The 17,658-nt window shown below is 43.8% G+C and overlaps 1 protein-coding gene across 3 annotated transcripts in view; it reads left to right on the forward strand.

The window, feature by feature from the left end:
- PTCH2 (patched 2) overlaps positions 1 to 17,658 on the forward strand; it is a 62,899-nt gene that overhangs the window by 5,208 nt on the left and 40,033 nt on the right. The window contains exon 1 of one of the 3 annotated variants that reach the window (XM_077333940.1): positions 13,119 to 13,200. The exons of the other annotated variants lie outside the window; for them this stretch is intronic. Coding sequence (XP_077190055.1) covers positions 13,134 to 13,200 — 67 coding nt within the window. The 5' untranslated portion in view covers positions 13,119 to 13,133. Of the gene's footprint in view, positions 1 to 13,118; positions 13,201 to 17,658 lie in introns of those variants that run through there. 3 annotated transcript variants of the gene reach the window in all.

Raw genomic sequence — 17,658 nt, forward strand, 5'->3', positions numbered from 1 at the left:
AGATATTTAGCCCACGCAAATTAAAAAGCTACCTGTACAGACTGCCCTGGGGACCAGCAAGGGACAGTGAAGTATCCTTTCCTTCTGTACAGTGGAGCAAACAGCCCATCTGATTCCCTTAATGCAGAGGGAATTCTGGTTTGAGCACCAAAATAATTACAATGCACAATGTTCCTTTTTTTTAAAGCCCTTCTACTAATTCTGTATGTTTGTAATATTATTTCTAATCACAGGTGAGAGCTACACTCTTTCCATGGCTTCATTGATTTTTTTATACTATGATCTCCCTCTGAAGTTCTATTCAGGTCTCCAGGCTACACTTTCCTACTTCATAACTGAACACTTTGGAAAGCCTATACTTGATTAAGAGGTAGAGAAATGCATGTTAATGAAGAAATAGGCTTCTGTGGCCATTTTTAAAGGCAGATGGCTTCTTCCCTGAGTTCTTCTAGATGCTCCATTTGTGTCAGAGAGAGGAACTTGGATGATGTCACTGGTAGACTTTTTCTATGGCTTTGAACTCTTATCAAAGATGCACTCAGGTTTCACACTGTAGTTCAAGTGGGGAGAAGAAGCACAAGAACTGTTCTAAGAGTTTTTTGTCCTAAGTGCTGAAAGTTCCCTCATGCTGGTATCCTAATTTTCAGATCAGAACCGCCCAGAGCCGTAGGGAAGGGAGGTATAAAAATCTAAATAAATAAATAATAAGATACTGGCCATGTTTCATCTGCATCAAGAAACTCCAGAATACCCCCCATCCAGGGAATTGTGCTGTGCAGCAAAGGACCGGTCCCATGGATGTCAGTCAGGCATTATTAGGATTGACATCTTATTACTGCAAATGTTGAGATAAAGTCAGAGTGCTGACATTTGCAAATACTTTGGAGTAAAATGTACAAGCTAATCCTATATCCCACCACTATTCTGTGTAGTATTTTAAATGGTATACCCACAGTTTTGTAGCCCACACAGCTTTTATTTTAAAGCACAATTAATATATACATTGTATGGATAATCGGCAAATGTCCAGAGACTGTTTCATAGTTGTTCAGTCCACTTGGCCTCATACCACAATCATTCATTATATTTCCTAGTAAAGAGGGAAGTTCTAAATTCTTTAACTTGTAGGTGTTCCTGTAAATCAGTGGATCACTGGAACATGGATCATTTTCATGTTTCCTCCAGGGCAGTTTGTCCTTCTCTTAAACTTGCAAGCAGCAGATTGAAGGTGGCCAACATGCACCACTTCTTAGTACAGCTGGGACCTATCAAGATTTTTAAAAGAAACCATCCAGATAGCAGGGGAAGGAAAGCCCCTTTCCCTCACTTCAAATTCTGCGTGTGGCAGGCTTTTGTTTTCTATGGAGGAACAGTCATGTGAGTCCAGGCCTGCAATGTGAAATGGTACAGCCAGAAATAGGCTTGCCACCTCAGCTGTTGTTTATGTGAATGAGGCCTCAGGCAGGGGTCTCCAACCTTTCTGAGCCTTGGGTCTCTTTTGGAGTTCTGACACAGGGTGGTGGGCACAACCACAAAATGTCAAGGAGGGAGGTTGTGCATAATTCTTCAACATGTTAGACAGAAGCTCTGTGTAACAGGATGTTTTTAAAATGAACATACTGTTTTGTTTTATTTTTGCATATATACAGTTTGCCTTCAATCTCACCATAAACGTCCATCACACAGAACATTCCTTGAACTGTGGTGGCAGCGGCTGGCAAAGCATCTTTTTAAAAAGCCATGCTGCCAATCAGAAGCCCTGCTGGGCAAAAGCCTCATCTGGCCATGCCCACTTTCTAACAAAAAAAGTGGGGTGACAGGAAAGATGTCTGGTCATGATGGCACTCACAGGGGCCACACTGAGGATCCCTGGCCTAGGGAGCGAAAATTAAGTTCCCCTTTCCCACTCCAATAAGAGCATCCTGACACCTTGTTTAGAATGCTTTGTTTCCCAGTTAGGTCCTAGCTGGACTGCAGATTTCAACTAATCTATGTATTTTGCCATAAGGGAATCAACCTTTGATTACAAAAGATGGGGAGAGTTATTTTGTTAAGCTTTATGTTTGTTTGTTTAGATCTGGATTTATATGACTGCCCCTCCTAGCAAACTGGCTCAGAGTGGATAACAGCATAATAATGGAATACAAAACAACATTAAGAACAATTCATGAGTTATAAAGAGGAAGCACTTGGAGATCAATAATCTCTGTGACAGATTTACAATAGCTGATGATACTGGCGCGGGTCTTTCTTGCAACCTAGGAGAAAAATGCTAAGTGTTGATGTCAACATGGAGTGATCTTAGGTACCTGAGTGTAGGATTCTCTATGGGCATTTGCTCCTTGGCTTCCTTGAGGCCAGGGTAGACTCCTTGGTGGAAATTAAACCTAAAGCCTGGGAGCTGAAAGAAAACCAGCATTTGGGAGGCAAAAGGTCATGGCTGATTTATAGGCTAAGGGGTGACCTCAAAGGAAGGCAAGTTTAATCTTTAACTAGGATATTTTAGTTTAGCTATGTGGCTGCAGGGGCTTTTTAAAGGTCTGCTACTGATGGCCATAGCTCCAGAGGAAATGCTTTTATCTCTGAATTCCTGAGTGCATAGGGAAAGTGAAAGAAATTTTGGAGAATATTTTGCTCACTCATACTGGAGCATTCATGTATTGGAAGAGATGAAGAATTTGGTGGATAATTCTTTGGACAGAGGAAGGCAGACCCTAACAAGCTGACAAGATCTGGAGAAGCACTGAGTGCCCTGGGAATGTGGCAAAAAATTAAAAACTAGTGCCCAGCAAATTTGGTTGCAAACATACTTGTCCATTGAAGGAGGTAGCCAAGATTCTCCTGTCTTTTATCAGGTTTCTATATCTTGAATATGGTGAGAAAGTTAAAGTGGGTTATTGTGGCTTGTTTTCAGAATATAGGTTTAAAATATGTCCTCTTGCTACAAGGGGTGAGATGTCTTTCTGGATGTCTCCTGAACACAATCATGCACTATGTAGATAGGACTAGGGGTATTCCTCCCACCAGGAGTCAGAAAAGAAATTCATTTGCCAGCACAATACTTAGACCAGCGGTTCTCAGCCTGTTCTTCGCTGTGACCCCAACTTTGGTGGCAGCTGGTGCAGCAGCAGCAGTGCATGCACTTTGGGGTGGAGTGTGCACGCGGGGGTGGTACAGCCATTACCATCCTTCTGCCCACCTCCGACGGCTGCCACCTCTGCCAGCCGCCATCACCACTGGTGCCTGCTGCGACCACCGTGGGCAACCTGGCAACCCCGGGGAAGGGCCCAGGCGACCCCAAATGGGATCCCGACCCCAGGGTTGAGAACCACTGACTTAGACAGTCTATTCCTGACTTGCTGCTTGAAATATGTTGTGATTGGCAGTTCTGTGTTATAGATGGGTGTTATAGATAGGGGGGATAAGAGATCCCAAATCTAACTCAGTTTGGAGAAAGGGGCAGAATCAAGACTTGATATAGGAGAATGTAACTTGTGAGCCTCAGCTCAATCCCAGGTTGATTTGATTTTTAAAACACTTCTTGTATTCTGAAGGTTTGTTGATCAGATAAAATTGAGGGGGAAATTATGTAAGCTGCTTTGGGTTCCCATTGGTAAGAAATATGGAACATAAATCAAATAAATGAAGTGTTTGAAGTGTTAGAAGGCTGTACAGACAGCATTGAGATAGAGATGGTTAGCATTTTTTAATTCCTTGTGAAACCTGAGGCCCATTATGTTCACAAATTTCGCTTGATATCTGTGCATGGATATGTAAAGGCATCCTTAAATTGTGTCAGGCATCTGGGAGTGTGAGACTGGTGATGATTCCCAAAAAGGCAGGCCATGCAAGGAATGCATTAAAGTCCAGCATCTGTTCAATGAGGTTTTTTTACTCTAAAGCCTACTTCCTCACCAATAAATAAACTGTGGATGTGAGGTCTACATACCTCACTCATAAGAGCAAATAAACAAGCCCTTAAGGCTGCTGAATACAGAGGCCAAGGGGGCTCCAGTGTGTGTGTCTGTAAGATTCTTGGGTGGCCAGCAGTATAGGTGGGTGGCCTGGTGGCTAGAAGAAAGCTCTGAAGTGGTCTTGGTGCTGATAAGAGGGGAGGGAGGCTCTGGAAAGGTTGAGAGCAATGGGGGAGATGGGTAAAATGGACTGGCCTGAAATAAGCTTCCCAGAGTGTTCAACATCTGCATTCCTTAAGGCAAAGAAAGCTGGAAACAGAAGAATTAAGAATTAGGGGTGACTACAAGGATAGTATATGGTCTTGCAAAAGAAGCATGAAGGCTGAACTATCATTCCTCCAGCCATGTCTGTCAGTAGGACAGCAAAATGGGGACTCCCCAGGCATGCTGCAAAAGAACTCTGTAAATGGGGAAAAAACCCTACTCCCCCTGACCTGATGAGGAATGAGCATTTTCTTAGAATGGTGAATACTAAGCACGGTTAAGCATTGCTTAAAGGGGGAATCAATAAAAGGAAAACAGGAGTCAAATGGGGAAATTGGCCTGTTGTTTAAGCTCACAGTAGCTAGTACTCAGGAAGGGGAGATTTGTGTGGGTGGGCAATTTCAAATAATTTTTAAAAAATCTTTCTTTGCTCCTTGTGTGGGCAAATGGGGATTCCAGAATGTTGTGATGCAAAGAATGTGGCTCAAGCAGCCAAAGGCAAAAAGAGGCAAGGTATGAACCCGAGACCTATAGGATTCATTCCATAAGAAGATGCATTGCACTTTACCAGGACACACAGTTTCCGGTCATATTTGTTTGAGTATGCCATAGCATCTTTTCATGGTGTCCTCCAAAATCCTTCAAACATTTCTTGTTTCCAAGAAAGGAACCAACATAGATGTTTCTTCATCTGGTGGGAACTTCTGCAGATATGTCCTTTGACGATGCAGATTTGGCTAACAGGGCATGGTGTTGCACATTCTACTGTGAAAGTGATGCCACTGTGGATTAGATGAGCCTCCTGTCATGGAAGTTTTAAAAAACAGGATCTAGGCTTGGACAACCCATTTCCAGGATTCTTCCTTAACCAGTTTCCCCCTTCTCTTTCCTCTCTTTCACTGGGTTGATGGGGATGAGCACAGAACTTGGAGACACAGGTGGGAAGAAAGACATTTGAATTCAGGACACTGAGATTAAAAATTTTAGGGGGAGCTCATTAACAGTTTTTTCAGATAATTTTTGTTCCCTGTGTTATTCACCAAGTCAGTTTTTGCTTCACTGGTATAGAAGTAGATAAGACTGGTGGAAATTAAATTTAGTTGGTTATATAACCCCTATCAGTGGTGTGTGATGGAAAAGCCATTAAAATATTTTCATGTGCAACATAGATTTTGTTGCTACTGCTAATAATTGCTGTCGTGGTTGTTCATGTGAACACTGCTGTCAGTAGCTAATGACATCTATGGTATAAAAGTGTTCTAACCTGTCAAAATTCTTAATACATTTTCCCATTAGGATATCCCTTCTAAAGTGTGTGTGTGTGTGCGCACATTCACACTCACACACACACACAGGGCTTTGCCCATTATCCTTTAAATCTGCTTTGTTTTCTGCCTCTGCTTTGACATTTGCTCTAAGAGGCATCTTCTACTGTGACCATGGCCGGCTTTGAAAGGATCTTTCTTTTCTCAGACTAGCTCAAACTTGCTAGAGTTGCCACTCAGGCTGTTTCAGTTTCCCAAAGAATTGAAGGGTTGGGGGAGGAAAGAGCTCCTTTTGTTGGGGGGGGGGGAGTGGACAAGAGAAGAGAGAGAGGAAGGATACTTCTGTATAAAGATGGAGTCTTCCCAGCTCACTGAGTTGGTTGTACACACTAAGATTTCATTTTTAAATGATAAGTAAAAGATGCCAGGTCTTGTCTTAGAGATTTTATTTGACTTTGTATTTTATTGCCAAGAATTGTGAGTAGGGGACAGAAAGTGGAGAGAGGGAGAAGGAGAGAGTGTTATTCTCTGGTCCATCCCCCCTGGCTTGGAAAAGTGGTCTGGGTTCAAAAAATTCATTTCTTGCCTGAATGAAGGCAGCAATGTGGAAAAATTTCGCCATTCAGAGGGGGATGAATGTATGTTTCAACCGCACATTAAGTCACATTAGCAGGCAGTGGAGTGCTTAATGTGGGCATTTTTCACAGCGGCCAACAGAGGGGATGATTAGCATAATTAGTCCAGGCAACTCTATACATATGGAAATGCCAAATGCGTAAATGCCAACACCAGTGGAAATTTATGTCAATGCTGACAGGAGTCTTAGTGGTGAATGGCTCCCAACTGAATCTCTTTTAGCCTCCTTTTTCGGGGGGTCGGTCTCTCCCTCGTCTTTGGCCAAGTCTCCTTCGTGCTGTTCCTCTCCCTACCCGCCCCCTCCACACTGGGAACCTGAGCCTTTCGAATTTCTGGTAAATAAAGACATTAATTTAGGTCTGGGATAAACAAAAGGCCAGGCCAGGCCTGGGGAATGGGGACTAGGCCTCAAGTGGGCCTTTCAGTGCTTTCCTTAAAGCCCGCTTCCCTCCCCCCCCCCACCTTGTTTATTTAGAAAGCAGCTTGGCGTCTCTGTCTTTGTCAGACTAGTTTTGTTAGAGAACAAGCACGAAGGGACACAGTGCTGCACATCTCCCCCTACCCAGGCCCTGGGCAATGTTTAGCCCCAGGGTGTCAGTTTAATGGGGTGCCTGGGCTCCCTTCCTTCTTGATGGAGCTAGCTTCTTTTCCACGGTGAACAGGATCCTGGTTGGATGTGTTTTGACAGCCACAGGCCAGCTAGCGGCTGGCAGGCCTTTCAGAGCAGCCAGGACAGGTAAAAATGGCTCTTTTAGCATGCCCCCAGCAAGACTTCCTCCCAAGCAGCATGGCTCCTTTCACAGCCTTCCTAATCCAGCTAATCCGTCCCCCAACACTTTGAAGGTGGCCCACGGCATGTGCATGCAGCACTGTGTTGAGGACGCTGCACGAAATCAGATTCAGCTGCGGCTGCCACTGCCACAAGGGTGTGAGTAAATGTGTGTGTGTGTGTGCGTGCACACACACACATGTATATGTAGGTCTGTGAGGGGTGGGTGCCTATTACCCTCCACTGCACCATTCTTCTTTCTTCACTGTCTTGAGTCTGTCAGGAAATTAGATTCTTGCATGGCTAGGGACATAACGGTCCCATTGCGTTCCATTTTAGCTTCATTACTGAATTTGTTGCAGATGGGAAAAGAAATGGGTTATATAAAGTTAGGCTCAATTATATATTCATATAAATTATATTTATAAAGATTATAAATATATATATAATCTTCCTGAAATTTTGACAGCAAAGTATAAATTCTGACCTTTTAATACTTTTATAGCACTAAAAACATGGAGTTCACAATGTTAGCCATTATGTACTTAAATCAACAACAAAAAAATCCTAGACTCTTTTAAGGTTGCAAGGACAATAAAGAGCAAGAACATTTGTTCTTATAAAAATAACAGTTATCATAGAGAACAAGCTTGCTTTAATTATTAATATCTAATGTAAATTTTTTTGCTCCTTGCTATTATTTTGTTATTAAGCCCATAGGGTTTTCAAGAAAAGGGATGTTCAGAGATGGGTTTCCACTGCCTCCCTCCATGTCATGGCCCTCCTATTCCTTGCTCGATTCCATTCCAAATACTGTCTTTTATAATCTGATGATATCATGAAGCCTGCGCTATTTAGGTCAGGGCCCTTGTTATATCATGACAGTCATTATTTTTCAGGAGCATGGTATGTGAAAATCTAGAAGGACAGTACAGACATATACTCTACCTTTTGTGGAAACAACTCATTTTGGTCAGATCTGTTCTTGTAGAATTGAATTTAGGAGAACGTAGTTTATCAAGCCTCCAATGGATTATATAATTTGGTCTGTGTTTGGCGTGCTGAGTCACAATGGGACCGTGCCTCACAGTCACTGGGAGCTTTGAGGGGGAGGACATTGGATTGCGGATGTCATGTGTACCATGACATCACTCCAAGGATAAACTGAATATGACATCATGTTGCTCTAGGGAACTCTGTGGTAAATCCATAGTCTCCGGTAATTTCTAGAGAGCACTGAAAGTTATTCTAGGTTTTCTCTGGAACACTCAATTGCACGGCACCTGCTTTAAAAAAAAGTCTCTCAACACTGCTCAGAGCAGCAGCAATTTCTCAATCCAAAAAGTTAAGAACTATTAAATTTTTGATATTAAACCAGAAGCTAGAATTACATTTGCTAGATATTGGAAGTCAAACAATATTATGCCAATGGAAGAATGGATTCTGGAATGTAAAGAAACCTTTTTATTAAATTGACATTCTTAAATAGATGGAACAATATATCTCAATTTCATATAGTTCGGCAAACTTTATTTTCAAGAGTTGCTCGGTTGATGTAATTAAGCATACAAAGATTTCAGTGGAATGTTACCTCAAATATTCTTAAATTTATAATTATCATGCAATCTTGTCAAGTAAGAATTATTTTTGTTAGTCTTTAAGGTTTTACTGGACTCTTATTTAATTTTGCTATAACAGACTAACACAGTCACTACTCTGAAAGTTATGTGATAAACACTTTCATATCCCACTAGTGTTCACAGGATCCTTAGATTATTACAGTAGCTAGGGCTAGACAACAAGTTCAGGATTATACCATTTTCCATTTATTTATCCACAAACAGCATCTGTTCTCAGTGGATTGGTTTGGATGGCACAGGAGACAGGAATAACAAATGACTCAAACTGTTGTACAGCTCACCTTTTGTGTCATCCCAGACTGTATGGGATGTTGTGATTATATTGATGCATGAAGTTCCTCTGTGGTTGGTTGTAGAAGATAGTATTTGTTAGGACCCCCTCCTCACTATCTCTTTTGAGAATCTTGCTTAAGATCCTTATTCATTCCATTTTGCAGAAAGTCCAAGATGTAGTGGACGTAAGCTTTGCAAGACAAATACTAGAAGTTGACACCAGGACACCAAAATTCTTTAAGTAACTGCTTAAATTATCTTTGTGAACGTGCATACTCTGTCACAAGATACTACCTTGCTGGAATGCCTAGTGAGTTCCCAGTTTAGGCAACATATCAGGCACTCAAAAAATAGATTTGTATAGTCACTGAGTACTGTGGATAGGGGAATAAGAGGGTAGGGTGGCCAGATCCAGGTTAGGAAACTGCTGATGACTGGAGGATGGAGCCTGGCAAGGACAGTGACCTTAGTGGGGGATGATATGATCCAGCTGAAGGGGTGGAGGAACTCCTCATGAAATTTGCAGATGACACCCAACTGGGAGGAGTAGTGAGCATCCCAGAAGATAGAGATAGAGTTTGATGAGATCTGAACACACTGGAAAAATAGGCAAATGAGAACAACATATAATTCAGTAAGGAGAAATACAAAGTTCTACATCAGAGTCACCAAAATGAGAAGCATGCATACTGGATGGGAGATACACTTCTGGGTAGCTGTGTGTGTGTGAACGTGATTTTGGGGTACTTCTGGACTGTAAGCTAAATATGAGCAGCCGTGTGATGTGGCGGTAAAGAAGGCAAATGCAGTTTTGGGCATCACATCAAAATCACAAGATGTCATAGTCCCACTGTGTACCACATTGGTCAGACCCCACCTGGAGTACTGTTTGCAGTTCTGGAGGCCTCACTTCAAAAAGGACATGGACAAAATTGAGAGGGTTCAGAGGAAAGTGATGAGAATGATCCAGGGCCCAGGCCCTATGCAGAAAGGCAGAGGGACTTGGTAATGTTCATCTTGGAGCAGAGGAGGTTGAGAGGGGACATGATTGCTCTCTTTTAGTATTTGAAACATGGTCACAGAGGAGGCCAGAGAAAGGTTCCTGTTGGCAGCAGAGGATAGGACCCACAGCAATGGGTTTAAACTATACATAGAATGAGATTGGCTAGATATCAGGAAAAAAATTCTCAGAGTAGTTCAGCAGAGGAATTGGCTGCCTAAGGAGGTAGTGAGCTTCCCCTCAATGACAGTCTTCCAGCAGTGGCTGGACAGATACTTATCTTGGATGTTTTAGGCTGATCCTGCAATGAACAGGGGGTTGGTCTGTGTGGCCCCTTCTAACTCTATGATTCCATGCACTGTCCCAAGCTTCCATTTTCTTCAGGGGAACAGATCTCTGCAGACCGGAGATGATCCCCAGGAACTACATGGAGGTTAGCATCCCTAAGTGGAGTGTGTCCAAATTGGTTTGGTGGTTCAGAGGGGTGACCACACTAAACTTCACCAGTTTGGAAAATGACAGTCTCACAAGGCTAATTTGGGATGATTAAGATCCTATGTCTTATTATGCAATTTGCCTTACTATCAATAGAGCAGAAAGCATGCAAGAACCAATTTTGAGGTCATTCAAATCTAATTAAAATAAATAGTTAAAAGTACAAAAAAGCAAAAACATTTGCAGCAGTCACACTGAAATAAGTCCTTTAAAAATGATAACATGGCATGTTAAAAACTTGCATAAACAGGACAAACTTAACTTGGTAGTAAATATCATGGAAAACAAACTTGCTTTAGGAGGGAATTCGACAAGCAGTGCATCCCTGGAGAAACATCCTTTTCTCTGTTAGAATTCTTGTGGCCTATGGATGTTTGCAGTTGCCTAGCAGACTGTCAATAGCAGGGTCTCCATGCAAAGGGATCACCATCTGACAGAGTTGTTTAAGTGTTTTAGTCTAAAATGACTTGCTTCTTTTGGAACAAGAAAAATGCCTGTACAGAGCTGCCTGGTCTCCTGCTAGCAGTCCTTGTTCCCTGCTTCCTCTCGGTAGGCTGGGGGGATCAGTAAAAATGAGCATTGAGTCAATAGCATGACATCATTTTCAGGAGGGACTTGGTAAAACTACAGCTTCTCCTTCAGTGGGGCTGAAGTCATCCAGGCTGGTTAGGTCATGCCTCTGCTTGCTCAGGTAGGGCATTCAAATGTAAATTTTTTCAGGGGCTGCCTTCCTGAGCGACCTGAGCCTGACTAGCCAGTCTGGATTGTCCTACTGCTTAGGTAGGAAGCAGTCGAGCCCTGCTCTTCAGCCTCATTCCCTACATTCATGCGACATTATTGCATAGACCAGGCAGCCTCGGACAAGGCTTCATTCGGCCAACAGGTGCTCATAAATGCAACCTGGACCTGAGGTCTTCAGCCCATCTTGATGAGACGCTCAGGTACAGCTAACCAGCCCGGATGACTTCAGCCCCACTGAAGGAGAACGAAACATTGGACTCACCTGAAGGTTTCTTCTCTTCAGTGGGGGTGAAGTCATCCACATCCCACCCATGGGAACACACTGATAACAAGGCACGCTGACAACCTGGTGCGCGTTGCATTTGTCGCAGAGAATGGCTTGGTGGAAACTCGGAAATCATAGGACGATAGTAAAATTGTATATGTATATATATATGAGCAGCAGGGCTTGGATAAGACTGGCTAGTCAGGCTCAGGTTGCTCAGGAAGGTGGCCCCTGAAAAAATTTACATTTGAATGCCCTACCTGAGCGAGCAGAGGCATGACCTAACCAACCTGGATGACTTCGCCCCGGTGAAGAGAAGAAACCTTCAGGTGAGCCCAATGTTTCGATTTCTGCTAAATTCTAGAGTGATGTGACATCGGTTCTGAGTTCACCCCAGAAATGATGTTATGCTGTTCCTGCAACAGCACCCCATCTCTCCCTCCCCCATCTCCTGCTGAGTGCCAGCCATTGGTTGGCTACCGTCTGCAGAATATTTCACACCTGTTCTACAACTTCTAATGATAAGAGTTTGTGGTAGGGCTGGTTTATCCAAGTAGCACATGCTACGGGCCCCGCACTTCCAGGAGCCACACACAATGACTCCCCCCATGGATCAGGGCCATACCCTCCATCGTCCCCCCTTTTTCCTCATTAAGGATACTCATAGTGACACCCCCTTTCACTGTGGTGTGGGCCCTCCGCCCCCAGTTTGGCTCTTCCTGCCGAAATTGTATTCTACTAGGGCTCCACAAATCCTTAAGTTGGCTCTGATGCCATGGGCTCTGCAACTCCTTAAACCACTTCTAGTATGTGGACAGCTTCTTCCTTCTGCTGTCACTGAGTCTTGGATTACCGGTACTCCCTGATTGGTTCCTGAAACTTGAGTATATTAAGATATGGTTCATACTTTGTTCCATATATCTCAGAAGAGTCATTTCTATTGTGCTTCCTGTTGTTGGTTTGACAATCAAAGGAACAGCTTTGCTTTGTAGCTTTTGTGGTCTCTGCCCCACTTAGGATGGGACCTGCTAGGTATGAGTATTGGTAGATAGAGGGACAAAAGGTCTACCCTAGTGACTGTGAAGAAGAAAGACTTTAGAAGTCCTAAAGGAAGAGCTGTTGTTTCTTTTTTTACTGTTTATAGTTCCTTCAGTTTCTCTTTTTAATATGTCAAACCAAAAAGATATACTTTATATGGAGGAGTGGGGTGGAATCAGTGATCTAGAATCTGAACGCCAGTAGATTCTCAACCAATGCTTAAGTGTTTTCTCATAACAAAAATTGAATCCAATAGCACCTTTAATACCAACAAAGATTTATTAAAGGTGTGAGCTTTCATGTACATTTTGTCTGAGGAGATGTGTCTGCACATAAAAGCTCATGCCTTGAATAAATCTTTATTAGTCTTAAAGGGATCTGATAGCCATCTTCAAGTATTTAAAAGGGTGCCATGTTGAAGATGGAGCAGAGTTGTTCTCTCTTGCTCTGGAGGGACAGAAGAGAACCAATGGGATGAAATTAATGCTAAAGAAATTCAGTCTTAACATCCAGAAAAAGTTCCTGACAGAGCGGTTTCTCAGTGGAACAGGCTTCCTCTGGAGGTGGTAGGTTCTCCATCTTTGGAAATTTTTAAACAGAGGCTAGATAGCCATGGAGAGTCTGATTCTGTGAAGGCTCAAGAGGGTGGCAGGTTTCAGTGGATGAGCGATATGGTTGTGAGTGTCCTGCATAGGGCAGGGGGTTGGACTAGATGACCCAGGAGGTCCCTTCCAACCCTATGATTCTATGAAGGTGCTATTGGACTCCATTTTTGTTGTGCTACTTCAGACCAACACAGCTACCCACTTGAATCTGTTTTCTCACAGGCTGACATGAATCTGAGTACCAGTCCTGCCCATATTCATGCTCAAAACATGTTAACTGCAGAGAAGAATCCAGGTAAAATTTCCATGAATCCATTTTCACCATGGCACTGAAGACTTCTCTTACCAGTGCAACTGAGCCTGCCTAGGTGTTGGAATCTGCAGCCTTTCCTCTAACGAAGTTACTGCCTGGAGTGGGGGGAGTGGCAGCATATATGGTTTTCCCCTTAGCTCTGGTTGGCAAGTCAGATGTTTCATGCAAAAATGAATCCTGCTGCTTGGGAACCTGACATCCACAAGTATGAAACAGACAAAAGAATGTTTCAAACCACGGGGGAAAGAGCTGAGTGAAACACAACACACTGACTGGGGAGATCAGTTCAAATCTCCTTCAGCCACAAAAGTTGTTGGGTGACCTTGAGCCATCATACTGCCCAGGATTTAGCAGAAATGCCATAGTTTTTCAAAAGAGTTTCTGCTCAGTCCTAGAGCAACACTGTGTCATTTCCAGGTTTCCTCTGAAAATTATGTAATGCTGTCAACACAACCGTGATTTTGCTTTATTTGCCTTATATATCCCCCCACCCCACTTGCCTCTTGCTTCCCCGTATGCAGGAATGAAACATGGTATATATCCTCCTTTAAGCCACTCCCTTTAGCCACTTTATTTATTTATTTATTAAATTTATATCCTGCCTTCCTCCTTGGACTCAAGGTGGGTTACAAAGAATAAATGTCCCCATAAAAACCCCACCCTAAAATATTTTTCCACAAAGCTAAGATGGAAAAATCCCTCCTACCTCACATAGTCATCAGACAAGGGGGTGCACTAGATGTAATTGGCCCATTTGATCTTATAAACCCTGCCTCAATCATAGACCTGGTGGAAGAGCTCCCTTTTACAGGCCCTGCAGAACTTTGTCGGCTCCATCAGGGCCCTCAGTTCTCCTGGGAGCTCATTCCACCAGGCTGGGGCCAGGACCAAAGAGGCCAGGGATCACCAATAGATTAGTACCCACAGAGTGAAGCACCCTGCAGGGAGTATAAGAAGACAAGTGGTTCCTAAGATAAGCTGGGACCAAACTGCGTATGGCCTTAAAGGTCAAACCCAAGACCTTGAACTTGATCTGGGCCAAGACTGGTAAACAGTGCAGCTGCTTCAGTACTAGTTGGGTATGGATCCTCCAAGATGAACCAGTAAGGACTCTAGCAGCTTGCTAATGCCTCACAGCCAAGAGCCAATTGACTACTATTTTGGTGCTCTTCCTCCAGAGTAGTCAAGGATCAAACTACCCTAAATACTTGGTCCAGGTGAGAACTTGCAGATGTAATAGAGGCAGCATAAAACTCTCATTTAGCCATGCTAACGCCACTCATACGCCCTCACAAGCATGCGGTAAGATGCTCTTGTGCCTTTGTTGCGAGATTTCTGCCACACTCGCTCTAGCTGTCTCACTTCCCTATTTCTCTCCCTTAGCTCCCACATATGCCAGGGGGCCAGTTTGAGGCGAGGGAACAGAGGGTGCTTGGGAGTGATCTCATCAATGGTGGCAGTCAGCTGGGAGGCATCGGTACCCGCAGAGTGCTCAGGAATCCTGACGGATCCATAAGTCTTTGTGGGTGGGCTAAAATATGCCTGCTGCCCACATGGGGGGTGTATCCTGAGCTGGGCCTTCATGGCATGGTGGTTGGACCATGGAACGGGGTCAACCATTACCTGATCCATCTCTACCCCTGATCCACCTCTACCAAAGACCATATTCTGTACATTCATGTAAGCCACTGAAGCATCCTGAAAATCGTGTATGTTCTCATGTATGTACTGTGCCGACTTAATAGGCAGAGAGTATATATACATTCTTACTCTCTTTGTCGCTTGCACACAAAAAAATATGCACCGGTAATACAACCTACCTGATTTCTGTATCTACATGCATGGCAAGACAGACATGCTGTGTGATTTCATCTCCCAATATTGCCAGCATGCTCTGAATTTGAAATATTTTAGTACTAGAAAGAAAGCCCATTGCAAACAGGAATGCAATGGGCACTAGGCCCCAGGGGACACCGGCAGGTGCAGATCTCCCCCCCCCCCCGTCACAACAGGAGCCATAGCATGTAATCATGGCTGGTTTGCAGTTTGGCAGGGCTCTCTGTATCTCTGTGTCTCTCTCTCATGCGCTGACTCCTGCAGCATCTGAGTCCAGGGAGGGAGGACGGGAGCTGTAGGTGCAGGTCCAATCTGGGTACAGCCAGCTTTGCCATATTCCAACTCGGACAGCCAGGACACTCTCCACCCTCAGGGCTGTTTCACAAATATTAAGAGGAACAATGGATAAGAATTTGGAGAATTGCATTTTGAATGGTGGAGCTGACTAGATGACAGAAGGATCTTTCCAATATAAGGCCTGGAAATAAATATGACTGGGTTAGAAGTCCATCATTACTGCTGGTGGGGTGGGGGGCATTTAAAGGAGAAATATGTGTCAGCCAGAGAGCTGGGATGGGGTAACAGGCGGACAAAGCTTGGAGGCCGTAAGAACTGGTGCAGAGGAGCAAACTCCTGGGCAGGAAGCTGAAGGGCCTCTAAAGGAGGCCAAGGGGCAGGATTCCTGGGGCAACCTTTGCCCTGATAAGCATTGGTGTCAGGAGCCCTGAAGTAGTGGTTGCTGAGTTGACAGACTTTAGTGGCAGGGGATAGATTGTTGGAGCTCAGGGAGAGCTACAAGTGCTGTGTGCAGGAGCCATAGGCCCCCCAAAGAAGGCCTGGAGGCCAGCTGGCTCAGAGGGATGAGAGAAGGCACACAGAAGGTGAAGGCACCCTGGTGGGAAGAGTCCATAAGGGGCCATGGACTTCAGAGGGACAATAAAGTCAGGGGCAAGGGGTTGCCTCCAAGGACCTAGTAAGAACCTGAAGGAACCTCCCTGTAACACTGGGGTGGAGTATTTTGTCTGAGGCCTCAGTGAACGCTTCTCAAACGGTTTACCAATTTCTGTCACAGAAATTAAAGAGTGTTTAAATGTTTTTGATGCTCATGCATTTGTGGCCATCATTTTTGTTGTTCAAAACATCCTTTGTATTTATTATTACCCCCCTTTGTTAGTTGATCACTTTCATAATTTATTGCTTGCCTCTCCCCCCCTCCCCCATACTTACTGTGTGGGCTAGACTGGGATTGTGCCAGAACTGCCTGGCATTAATAACATCAGACCTCCTGGGACTGTGTTTCCCCAGACAACTCAAGCGGCAGGACTGCAGAGCCATTAGAAGGAATGTCCAAAGTGCCTGGGGAGGAGGGCAGAGACACTGTGTGCTTTCTGCCACTTCCCAACTTGAGCTGACCTTGCTAGGCCAGCAGTAGCCCCACAATAAGATGCAGTCCCATTTTGCACAGTTAGCAGGGACTGCTCTCTGCCCACTAGGACATGCAGGTTCCCTCTCTTCTACCCCTTCTCAGAAATCAGTGAACTCAACCACAGGCTACCAGGGGCCAGAATGAGAACCAAAAATAAATTAATATGATGAGTATTTTTAAATCCACTAGTTTCATTATAAATGAATATTTTTAAATGAATATACGTGACTCTGTTTATTAGTTAGTATATATAATTCTTATGTGTTATATATAAGAACACAAAAAGAGCCCTGCTGATTCAGTGAACCATCTAGTCTAGCTTCCTGTAACACAATGGCCACCCAATTCCTCTGGAGGGTATAGAGACCAGGTCCTTCCTCTGCTGTTACCTCCTGGCACTGCTCTTAAGTGGTTTACAGAATATATGTCCCTGTGTAAAACAAGGATACCTTTTCTCCTGTGAATCTGACTACAATCTGTTGGCCTATTTCAACTGTGAGCACCTTTAAAGGTTTGATTTCTTTTCCAATGATTGCCTTTTTTTGCACTCAGAATGTTGCAGCCTGCTTACCTGGAAACCCCCCCCCCCCCTTCAGTATCCCTGGTGTAATGCACACTGGAGTTGAATGCAGCCTGGAGTGGGGTAAGGACAGCTCAGGAAGTATGTCTCTGTAGCCTGAATGCTCCATATGCTACATCTCAAGTTATCTTCTTGTCCAAACACCGTCACTGCATGTAGCACTAACGACTAAAATTTGGAGTGTGATATTAGTTGTCATCAGTACTTCAGGAGTCATAGAATCATTCAGAGCAATAAATCCACAAGGCCCATTTGTTGTGGGATGTAGACACCTTACCTTAGGGAGGAGTTTGGATTCTGAAGATGTTATGTATTCCCAGCACAAACTGCAGGACCATTGCAATTTGAAATCTGGTGTGATGGTATCATTAAAATACTGGGAGGGGTTGACTTTATGATACTGACCAGTACAATTCTTCAACTCTCCAAGCAAGAAAACAGGGATGTAATTTTTGTTTTTAAAAGCATTACTTATTTTTTGTTTGTTAAATGTTTAAATATTAACAATATCACCTTGGCTTTCTTCTTAACTCCCCCCGCCCTGCCTTTCATGGCTGCCGTGCTCCATCTTCTCCTTTCCCCTCCATTGCATAATGGA

The sequence above is a fragment of the Paroedura picta genome, chromosome 4 (assembly GCF_049243985.1).
Source record: "Paroedura picta isolate Pp20150507F chromosome 4, Ppicta_v3.0, whole genome shotgun sequence".
Classification (NCBI taxonomy): domain Eukaryota; kingdom Metazoa; phylum Chordata; class Lepidosauria; order Squamata; family Gekkonidae; genus Paroedura; species Paroedura picta.